The following is a 12,403-nucleotide window of genomic DNA, read 5'->3' on the forward strand; positions in this document are numbered from 1 at the left end:
ATTGACATAAGATGCTTTTGAGTGTCTTTCTATACCTTATTTTTGGTCCTGAATTTTTTGTTTCATAGAAAAGGGAAATGAAGGCTCCTGGGCTCCACTTCTCCTTTCATGTCTCCCTGTTGGTGTCAAGGCATAAATACCTATTTTACAGTTTGAACATGTTTCCCATGTAGCTTTTAGTTTTGTAGCAAGAGGTGTGAGATTCATGTCACTACCTTACTTCAATTTTGCTATTAAAAAAATAATCTGTCATACTTTACTTTTGACTTCTTTCAAGATATATTCGTTATTAAGTCTTTGAGAATTTTCATACATATATACATATAATATATTTGGTTATAACAACCCCACCCAACTCCTGTTGGGTCCCTCACTCCCAATTCCTTGTCCAACCTTTTGGAAACAAATAGTTTATATTTAGGGGAAAGCATATATGTGTGTTCATATTTTATTTAGTGATATTTTTCATGCCTGTTTTATAGACAGTATAGTTTAGGAAGTTTGTGAATTGAAATACTTTCTAATGTTATAGTGAGTGCTTATTCTCTTAAAAATCAGCAATATAAAACACCATTCATTCAGATAGTAATAAGCCCTTACATAGGCTTCTTTAGATATTGTAGGAAGCAAAGCAAGTAAGAATTCTTGGGGCTAGAATGTAGAACACTTGCCTAACATGAACAAAGCTGTAAGTCAAATCCCAGTACTGAAGACAAGTGATTATTAGGACCAGAAAATGGCTCAGTAGGTAAGAGCACTTGCTTTCAAGCCTACCTAATTCCTGGAACTCACATGCTAAAAGTAGAGAGCATTTCTGCAGATTGTCCTCTGACCTCTGGACACACACAAACACACACACACACACACACACACACACACACACACACACACACACGTATACACCCAGACACATACATACATACATGATAAATTAAACAAATGTTTAAAATATAATAATTCTTATGCCAAGCTTTCATTTTAACGGATGGAGGTAGATAGTCTATGAGTAAAATCTATGGTCAGTTGGAAGGTACCAGGCTAGAGAACAGTAAAACAAGAGGTAGGAAAGATGGGAAGGGGCCTGTCACATCCATGTGTTTCAGTCAACCTCACCATGACACATTTAAGCATCCATTACAAGAAATTATTGGGCCTCAAATTTTAGTAGAGCAGAATTGAGAGACTGTGTCTAAATACATTTGGAGAGCTATACTAATTTCATACTAACTTGCTGGATGGCTGAGAAGTCCTTGTCATTTTTTTCTTTCATTATTTGTGAATTTTTACAGGGGAACCAATTCTAGGTAATACTGCTTCTGTACAGTCATAGCCTCCAGTGAAATTTCACTTCAGTTAGCCAAAAATATGTTTGGGCATTTTCTTTTTTTAAGGAATTTTTTTCCCAGTGGGGCATATATCTAATGGTGTTTTTGAAATCTTAAAACCTGTGACATTTTTTGAGTGAATGTAACTGTCATTTTTAGATATCTTAATTACATTGCTTTTGAGTTTTATATTTTTAGCTGAATGAAGTACGTTATATAAAGTTGTGTGATTGGGGAAACCATTAAGTTGGTATTACCATTAAAGAAGGAAGAAGATCCTGAGCTGTAAAGCTCACATATGCAGACTTCACTGTGTTATTTTTATTCTTCTGTAGAAGAAAGATTTGAAATATTCTACCTTCCCCACTGCTGTATTTCTTTCTTCCTCCCTCCCTCCCTCCCTCCCTCCCTCTGTCTCTCTCTCTTTCTTTCTTTCTTTCTTATATATATATATATATATATATATATGATTTTATTATATATATGTGAATAACATACGTATACATTTCGCCTCTAAATTTGTTTGAAATGTAAATTGTCTTAGATTCTGCAGTAGTACGTAAGAAATGGAAAGAAGAGAAGAAAAAAAACATTTTTATTTTCTCTATGTTGGAATTGGGGTGTAACCTTACAAGTAAATTTTTTTTTCTGTTTTGCAGTACTTAAATGAAAAACATTTCATTTTATTTAAATACTGATATAGAATTAAAATAGCAACACCATCAACAGCAAGAGCAAACCATATAAGTTTCATGATGTGAGAGTCCCTTGTCAGGGATCTTCACGATCCTTGCTTGTCATTAATATCATTGTTGGTTTGGAGCAGTCGTGAGAAAGGAAAAGAATGCTTTTTCTCTTTCAAAACTATTGATATTCATAAATTTTGAATAGCCAGTAATTAAGAATAATACTGCTTTTATACACATAAATTACACTTATTTTTCAACAAAATAAAGCTTGCAAATAGACTTTTAAAAATTAAAGTTGTTTAGATGAAAATTAATTTAATTTGAATAAGCCTTCATCTATATATTTTTTGTATCATTAACACTCTTTTCTTGAGGAGGAAAAAGCTTGAAGAGTCTCCTTTAGTTCCTTAGTTTATTTATTTTTTTCTTGCTCAATTACTTCTATTTGTGGGACAGAATTAACATTTCCAGCATGTAGGAAAGATTCCTTTTCAGGCAGCTGAATAGATGGTGAGATTTGGAAAGAATTCTTCTCAGTGAACTGTTAGTTACTGTTGGTGTCTAGATACCTTCTAGTGCTTCAGCCTGCTATAAAATGTCTCTTTTTGCCCTGCTGTTTCTGATGGCCCAAAGCATTAACACATCTGATGTGTTTGTGGAGTGGTGATGAAGCCTTTTTGTGACATCCCTAAAGTAATGCATTTCTGCTTGTTGAGCTCTATCTTCATCTTTTAGTTGTGAAGGTTAATAGTTTAATGCAGTTAAACAGCTCAGACTGTACAGTTTATTCATATTCACAGAAATTTTAAAAGGGAGTTCTTTAGTAGAAACCTTTTGTTCTGAGGCTGGTGCATGTGTGTGTGTGCATGTGCGTGTGCGTGTGCGTGTGTGTGTGTGTGTGTGTGTCTTCATAGTTCATTTCCTTTAAAAAGGTAACAGTTTGTTGGGCTACAGTTGATGCATAGCCATAGAACACTACATTTCAGCTCTCATCAGAGAAGCTTCGCAGTGCTCTAGATGACAGTTGACAGAGACCCTCAGCTGGTCATGGCACAAAGCAAGAGACAGTGGAGCACTCAGCCCTAAGTGGAAACATACATCTGATACCCCTCCTAGCAATACTCAGGGAACTTTACAGAAGAGAGAGCAGGAAGATTTTGAGACCCAGAGGTAGATGTTGACTTCAAGAAAACAGAATTTTCTGTATACAGCAGGGCAGAGTGCAACAACCTCTAGTCAGCATTTACATGCTTCTCTACTTCCAGCTCTTACATGCTTTCCACCCTTTTTATGCAGTGCTCCCTGAACCTTGGAAGGGATGATATAGATGTACCATTTGTGGTTGGACATTGACCAACTATTTACTGTCAGTATTTTGACCACTGCAGTTGGTAGTTTCTCTGACCAGAATGACAGCAGCACTGTGGGCATAAGCATGAGTTATTTAGAAGGCACTTTATGAGCCACATCATTTCCATGGAAAAAAACAATAGCAGTAGTTTCTGTACTAGGTCTTATTACCTCCTTACCCATGGGCTTTTGATTGATGAGATCTGTTTCTGCAGAGTAGGCCCGAAAGCTTATCAGGAAACTGTTGGTTACCCCTGTAGACTTGCTGCTGCTGTGCCAGTGAGCTCATCTGACCAGTTAGTGTTGTCAGACACAGGGCAAATAGCTGAATAGACTTGACAGTTTCCCCTAGCTGCCTGTGTACTGTTTTTTCCACTATAAGGGATAGTTAGCAGAGAGGAAGGCCCAAGCCCAGTTCCAGCTTGATTTCTGTATTCTCTGTGACCAGAGCATGTGATATCTTCAGCAATAAGGGCTCACCATGTAGATCTGGTAGGCAACTAACAGCAACAATTGCTGTTTTGGGAACTTCAGGAGCCTTCTTGACCAGCAACACAAAGGGAAGTAGCTCACACCCTTGGCACTGGGAGGAACTCGATCTACCCACACAGAGTACCACTGTTCTTATAAGAAACTGCTACAGTGATCTATAGAGTGACTACTGTATGGTGTCACATAACCATTGGCATGGCTGCTTTTCATGATAGCTGTTCTGAGAAATGTGTGGTGATAGTTTATAGCAGTTTTCTTTCCTTAATAGCTAACAATACTGAACATCTCTTCATGTTTTTATGCCCTATGTTTATATTCTTTTGTAAAATACATTTTATTTGTTTTGGCCAGGTTCTAATTGAGTTATTTGCTTTTTATGATTAGTTTATATAATTAAAAGTATATTCTAGACACTAGCCCTTTGTTGAATATGATTTACAAATATTTTCTCCTAGTCTTTACCTTGTCTTCTCATCCTCTTCACAGGTTCACTTTTGGGATTACATTGAACAGTTTACCTGTTCTATATTTGGAAGTTTTTCTTAGTTTTAAAATGTAATTCATACACCACTATATTACTCCATGGAAGCATAACTTACCAGCATTAAGTACAGTTAGAATATCAGACATCTATTGCTGTTCTGTAGCTCAAGGACTTTTTATCATTCCACAGTCAAGCCCTGTTACCCACTCCCAGTAGCAGCTTCTCTCTAGACCTTGGCAAATGTGAATCTGCTTTCTGTTTCCCCAAGTTTGCTTGTTCTGTAATTTCTTCTGTATAGGAATGACTTCTGGTCATGGGAGACAGTTAGAGCCCAAGGGAAGGATGGTTTGAAGTACCAGAGCTCAGAAGGTAACTCTGATGTTACCTTTGCCTGTAAGGTCCCTTACAGACACAGTTAATTATATACAGTTATCTAAAACATTTCTTCTGATTAGCCATCTAAACTTATATTTTTAGCTAGTTGCTGTGCATGGCATGCCTGCAAATGACAGTTTTATAATACCCTCATTTTTGTTACATGTTAAATTCTCATTTGGGTTTGAATTGTGCACAGTGACTGATGATGTTGAACAATACATCATTTAAACAGCCCCTCTCAATTTAATGGGCTATTCAGATTTATAGACATTCTGTTTGAATAACTTGTTCACTCTTTTATTGTTATGATTTTCAGCCCAAGAATCTCCAAAAAGCCTTTTTTTCCCCCCTTACAGATCAAAAAGAGTAATGATTAAGTTCCTAGTTGAATCATTTTGAATACAGTCTTGCTTTGTGTATACTGTGTATACTTGAGGTCTGGTTCTTTTGCTCAGCAGTGTTCATGTGTGTAGCAGTGGTTTGCTCATTTTATTGCTATGTAGTAGAATGTTGTATTAATAGACTACATTTTTAGTGAATTGTAGAAATGATTCCTTACAAGTCTTTGTTTTCTTGTGGTGCAGGGTTGAACCCAGGGCTTTGAATATGTGGCAAGTTCTCTACCACAGACCTATGTCCTCAGCTCACAATTCTATATGCCTCTGTCAATTTATTTGTTCTGTAGAGGATTGTTTTTAGCCAGTAGTCATTATGAATAGGGTTACTGTTGCATTTTGATGGGCTGTTGGGTGGACTTATGTCCTTGAATATCTTTAATCATGATAATTTTAATCTTAAAAATTGTCTGTTAAATTTATTTCTCACCCTGTCCACTATATTATATTTACATTTCCTTCAAATTTAACCCATTAAGACTAATTTGCTTTTTGCTTTTGGATTCTAAACAATGTATATGTACATACTTATGTTGGGTTACAAGCATCTCTTTGTAAACGGAGTCACATAACTCTTAGTTATAGTTGACAGTGGAGATAGTTGTCTTTAGTCAGTTTATATGATAAAACTTGGGCATTTCTCCAGTGACAAGAGTTATTTTAACTATAAAAACTCTCATAGATGACATTTATAGATACCTGAATGGTAACATTATAAAGGCATTTTTAGTATTTTTTATTATATTATTTGTTAAAATTATGGTCATTCAGTATAACTTTTTAGTTGAAATGATATTTCAGTATTTCATTTTATTATATTTTGAAATGTTTACAATATATAATTTAATATATATTTTTCTCTTCCCCAAACCATGGAAAATATATCAAGCATTATTTATATATAATTAATTCAATATGACTCCCTTTTTCATTTTAAATATCCTTTTCTGTATTTAAAATATAAAAAAAAATTCCTATTTTTTCTTTCTGTCCTCAAAATTCCACTGTGGGCATACCGCTTTTGCTGATAACAGCTTTATCAGGTATGGCTCCTCATCATGGGCGTGCTGTTGATCTTCATAAGGGGAAACTTTCACCTGGTTCTCTGTGTTCATTTGGTCAGTGTAAATAAGTGTAGTATGAATACTGCCAGGTTTTAAGCTTTGGAAACCTTTGAATCTAAAGAAGGTTGCCAAACCTTTTTGCATCTGTACTTTGAAGTGAAACTTAGATTGCTTTCTTAAAAAAAAAACAAAAAAAAACAATTACTGTTGTGTGTCTCTGGCTTTCTGCATTGTTGATTTGTACATAAATCTCTGTTTTTTGTTTACATGTGTTTGTATACACATCTGTTATTCTTAATGTGTTTGTGTTTGTGTTTACAAGTGGAAGCATATTTACTACAGAGAACATTCCTAACCCTGATCTGTTATCAAGCTGCCTTTGTGAATAATCTGAGATTCTCACTAGAGTGTCACAGAAAGTTTCATAAAATACGTTTAATATATCACATCATTTAGAGACTCTTTAGGCACATTGGCATGCAAAGATTCTGGGTTTGTAGTAAATAAATCTTTCATATTTATCTCAGCACCTTTTATAAATGCTTGAGTGTAAAACACTCTGTAATATGTAGGGTTGTTCTGGACATGCTGATCTAGAAGAGGAAACAGAAACTATGAATACGGTTTTCTTTATAGCTTTTTAAAACATCAAACAAAATTGACTTCATCTGACTAACTTTTCAAAAGTTAAAGCATTTGGAAGGATTTAGGAGTATATTTTCTTGTAGAAATTACATAAGAACAATGTTGATGTTCTTTCCCCCAAGAAATTGCTTTTCAGTGTGTTTGAGTGTTTAAAGAGAATCTGCATGATATAAAGATTATGCTTTTTCTGTTGGAAAGGATTTTTGTCTTGTTTATGCTCTTGTCCGTGATTGCTAAACTATTTGTTTTCTACATGAGTTATATTTATATTAAAAATGTGTTTACTGTTTCAGATAGCGTGACACAGGAAAGGAGGCCTCCCAAACTTGCCTTTATGTCAAGAGGTGTTGGTGACAAAGGTTCATCTAGTCATAATAAACCAAAGGTTACAGGTATGGAGCTATTCTTGGTAGTTTACGTGATATCTGATTTTCCCAATGTTAAATAAGCTATATGGTATTTGTGTGTGTGTGTGTGTTTGTGTGTGTGTGTGTGTGTGTGTACAAAGATTTTATGTAAACTAAAATTTTATGATGTTATGTATATGATTGTGAGGGTGCAGTAAAGAAACCACCAAAATGGCCACCCCATTATTTATCAGGGGAGGTTTTTATTGTGGATAAGAGAGGGAGAACAGCATCTGAAAGAGTCCAGAGCAGAAAGAAAAAGAAGCAGACTGGACAGGACCAGGGATATTTGCAAGAGAAGCAAGAATAGTGGAGGCAGGGAAAACCTTGCATCTATGTAGGGAACACATGGGTGGCTGGGAGTAGGGAAGCCCATGAGCTGGAGGGAGTCAGGGCAGAGGAGGAGGTGAGAAGGGCTGGGATGCTAATATTGGCTGTGAAATGTTTAACAGGTACTTACGATGCTGAGGGAGCCTGCAGGCCAGCTGTGCTCTGATGTGCTAATAGACACTACAGATAAGTGGTTGTCCCTTTTACCAGTGGTTAGGGAAATGGCTCCCTTTGGTAGAGAGGAACCAGCTTCACAAGTTCCTGAGGAGTGCTGGTTTTATCTAACTACCAGACGTCCTCCTTATTTGGTTTCTTATTTGGGGATTAGGTCTTGATAAATTTCCTATGCTGACTTTAAGTTTCTGGATTCTGGTGATGATTCCTCTGTCTTAGTTTTCTGAGTAGGTGATTACAGGTGTATCACATGACTTAGGCTATGAAGTGCACTTTTTATGAGGGGCTTTTTACTTTAAATTAAACAGCAATTGGCTTCAGTATGGGTTGAGGAATTCCTACTAATCACCAATGAGGTGTGTCTTTGTAGCTAAGACTGAGGCAAGGATGTGTCTGTACCTGTTTGTGATGCAGGTGTACTTCTGATCTAACTATCACCCTATAAACCAGTAGTTTTCAACCTTTCTAATACTCTGACCCTTTCATATAGTTCCTTGTGTTGTGGGGACCCCAACCATGAAATTATTTTGTTGCTATTTCCTAACTGTAATTTTCTATTGTAATGAATATCTGGTATGTGACTCCCCAAATTGAGCGATTCACAGGTTGAGAACCATTGCTATAAACCTGTGAGGTATGTGGAAACTATAGAAAAAGAGTTGTGTGATATGTACGTGTAACATGGGGAAGATTCTGGAAGAGAAATAAATTTTTACTCAACATTTTAGAATTCAACTTGCATTACATCTAGTTATTAAGAACCACATAATTAATCTCTAGTTTCATTTGTCCTATAATAAATCTGAAGTGTGGGAAATTATGGTGCTTCATTTTTTTTAGACATAAAGAAATTAAGAAATTTTATTTTTTCATTTATTACTTTGAATGGCACTTTATTCAGTCTTTTCTTTAAAATTGAAACTCTAGGAATTCAGAATTAATATCCTTGCCTGTGAGCTTCGTATACACACCAAAGCTTGACCCTGTGCTCCTGCCGTGCTTTGTCCAAGTGAGCCTTTCTGAGCCAGCTGCTCATCCAGTTTCACACAATCTTACCCACAGTCTCACCTGGGAAGACCAAGCCTTCAAGGATGGTGTTGAGCACCGCCATCAGGGTGCAGCCTCTGGGTGCTTTCACTCAGCTTTTGTACAGTTTTTCCTGGTTGGCTTGGGCAGAGTCTTCCCCCAGCAATGTGGACTACTTGCTTCCTACTGAACTTTTTCTCTATTTCACAAACTAGCTGGGCTTGGATTTTCTGGAAAGATTTCAGTCGAGGAACTGGTACAAAAAGTTAATATAGCTTTTGGACCACCAACTTCAATTACCTTGGTCACGGTGATATTGGGGTCCCGCAGCTGTGCCTTGAGATATGAGTTTATCTCCTGCCTGAGCAGTGCCTGAGAGATGCCACACTCAAACTCTCTGGGCTTCTGCCTTTGGGCTTCATTCAGTCTTGGCATTCAAGCTCAACGTGACCTCCATGTGAGTCACCTGGATCACAGGCATCACAGCCAGGGCCATTGGCGGGCACAGGCTAGGTCACACAGGGCCCACTGCCCCAGAGGTCCTCCGAAAGTCCTTCCCCTGAAACTATAAAAAACAAGACATTTCACTAGTAAAATTCTAAAATGTTTGAAGAGTAAATCTAAAATAAATTGAAATCATTATTTCTTTTGTAATGTTTGTGATCAAAGTCAACAGAACTTTATTTGTGGCTAGGCAAGCACTTCATCACTCAGGTATAGCTGCAGACACTGAAGTTATGGGATTTTTTATTTTGTTTTGTTTTGGTTTTTGTTTTTTTTTGGGGGGGGGGGCTGGTAGTGGTGCTGGGAGCAAGCTTAGCACCTTACACAGACTAAACTAGGATTCGACTACTGAACCACATTCCTAGCCTAAACCTGAAACATAATTTAATCTTGATTTGTCATCAGTTTGATTATAGCACTTGAAGATTACAAAGGGAAATTAGAATCACAAGTCACTTATTAATGGGATGCATTCTGAGAAGTACGTTATTAGGCCATTGTGTTTTTTTGTGACTATCAGAGAATGCACTTACAAACCTTGGTGATAGGATGGTGTGCATATGTAGGCTCTATAACATTGCTGCACTTTTGTTCTTTTGTTGACTGAAATGTCTTTATATGTAGCAGTTCTTATCCATGGGTTGTGATCCCTTTGGGGGTCAAGTGTCCTTTCACAGGAATTGCCTTAGACCATTGGAAAACACAGATTTTTTTATATTAGATTTATTACTGCAAAAGTAGTTATAAAGTAGTAACAAAATAACTTTATGGCTGGGGGTCGCAGCATTAGGAAGGTTGAGGAGCAGTTTTACATGGTATGAGTGTGACAGGTTAAACTTGTGAGGAAACTAGAGGAGGTGACTGTGACATTGAGAATTAGACTACATGGGATTTCGCTGTGTAGTTCTGGGTGTCCTGGAACTTGGTATGTAGACCAGGCTGGTCTTGAACTCATATCAAGCTGCCTCTGCCTCCTTAATGCTAGGTTAAAGGTGTGTACCACTACTGCCTGTGGAATGATTTCTTAGAGTGTTAGTATAAGAGTAAGCAGGCTTTAGCTTGTTTCTATTTGCTTTTATTGACCAATTACCAAACTTTTAAAGCTGAAGACAATAATTCACTACATTATTTGCATATGTCTGTTATCTGTATGAGCAACTGGTACACCATATTCATATTAATTTACTTAGAAAAATCTTTTACACCATATTGGCCCCTTTTAAAAACAGGAATTTTTATTGTTTCACAGGATCTACCTCAGACCCTGGAAGTAGAAACAGATCTGAATTATTTTATACCTTAAATGGGTCATCTGTTGACTCACAACAACAATCCAAGTCCAAAAATCCATGGTACATTGATGAAGGTAATCTATAACTTTAGTACTCTTTATAACGATCCTCTCTGTTTAGTGTATAAGTGAGAATGGCCTTTTCATCAATATTTGCAATTTTTGGAACCATTGCTGACAAGCTAACATTGCTAAACTGAAATATTAAATGTAGTTTGAACTGCTCTGCTATTAGGGTTGATGATGCATATGAAATGTGTTAGTAGTCTGTTCTTATCTCTTAACTCATGTGCTCAAGTGCTTAGGATCAAAGTTCTCTAGAAATGAAGTGACTCATTTAAAGACTCTCCTATTTTACTTCCTTTAAAACATTCCACCTTCCCTTGTTACTTAAGACATTGTTTTTCTTTATACATTTCCTTCATCTGTTCAGCAAGTAGTTACTGAGATATTCTCAGGTTACAAAGAGTAAAATAGACATAGACCTAACCCTGTTTGAAGTTGTAGTCAATTTATTATTATAGAAATTCATCAGACATAAATATTTGGAATTGTAGTGTTGATGAGTGCTGTGACAGGACTTGATGCTGTGAAGGTGCTGGAGAGGACACAGGGCACCCCACATTTACCAGGTGTCTTAGTGCTGTGATGAAACACTTACTAAAAGCAACTTGAGGAAGAAAAGGTTTATTTCATCCTATGCTTTCAGGTAACAGTTCATTACTGAGGGAAGTCGGGGCATAACTCAAAGCAGGAACATGGAGATAGGAAAGAGTTTCATGGCAGAGGCCATAAAAGAATGCTGCTTACTAGTTTGTTCCTCATGGCTTGCTCTACTTTCTTACATAACTCGGGACCATGCAACCTGGGGTAGCACTGTCCACAGTGGGCTGGGCCTTCCAACATTCATCATTAATCAAGAAAAGACCCTACAGACTTACCTACAGGCAATCTGATAGAGTCATTTTCTCAACTAAGGTTCCTCTTCCTGAATAATTCTGCCTTGTGTCAAGTTGACAGAAAACTGACTAGGACACTAGAGAAGTGATTCAGAAAGAGTAATATCATAAGTTAGGCCATAGAAATAGCACATATAAAGTCCTCTGAGAAGAATGGAGCCTAGTAGACTAGAAAGATTCAGAGGAGGAAGGGCAACAGACAGCAGGGCTAAGTCACATGTAACCTCATTATACCTCTCTGAAAGAAAATGGAGAACCACTGAAAAAAATTTAGCAAAGAGTGGTATAACTAGGTTTGTCTTTTGGACTAGTGAAAACAAGGCTCTTCTCACTGGTTTATTAGTTACTTGAGTTTCTTCTGTGAATCATCTTTTCAGATCTTTCATCTATTTTTTTCTCGTTCCTATTGATGTTCTTATCTGAGAAAAGTATATTGCAAGTATTCTGTCCTTTGGCTCAAGGCTACTCACAATTACAAGCTCTTTTCATGAACACGTTCTTAATTTTAACCAGATGATAGTTGTTGTTTCCCCTTACAGGCTTGTATGTAATTACTTATATGTAATTGCTCTCTTCCATGAGGTCATAAAGAATATTCTTCTGTGTTGTATTCTAGACATGTGTGGTTTGCCGGTCACATTGTTTTATATGCTACCCAGAACTGATGTTTGCAGAGTGTGAATAAGACTCTGGTTTATTGGGTTGTTTTTGTTTGGTTTTTGTTTTGTCTTGCCAGGAACTGAACTTAGGGTTTCACACATACCTGGCAATCTCCTAATATAATCTTAGAATTAAAAAAAATTAACATATGTGTGCATACACATGTGTATATGTATATGTGTGTGTGTGTGTGTGTGTGTGTGTGTGTGTGTGCATTTGTGTGAGTTTAT

The 12,403-nt window shown here is 36.7% G+C and overlaps 1 protein-coding gene across 3 annotated transcripts in view; it reads left to right on the forward strand.

Moving 5' to 3' along the window:
- CYLD (CYLD lysine 63 deubiquitinase) overlaps nucleotides 1–12,403 on the forward strand; it is a 45,586-nt gene that overhangs the window by 12,614 nt on the left and 20,569 nt on the right. For all 3 annotated transcript variants that reach the window (XM_080937266.1, XM_080937268.1, XM_080937267.1), the window contains exons 5-6: nucleotides 7,116–7,214; nucleotides 10,513–10,629. In XM_080937266.1, the coding sequence (XP_080793392.1) occupies nucleotides 7,116–7,214; nucleotides 10,513–10,629 (216 nt within the window). The remainder of the gene's footprint in view (nucleotides 1–7,115; nucleotides 7,215–10,512; nucleotides 10,630–12,403) is intronic.

Source organism: Micromys minutus, assembly GCF_963924665.1.
Source record: "Micromys minutus genome assembly, chromosome: 24".
Lineage (NCBI taxonomy): Eukaryota > Metazoa > Chordata > Mammalia > Rodentia > Muridae > Micromys > Micromys minutus.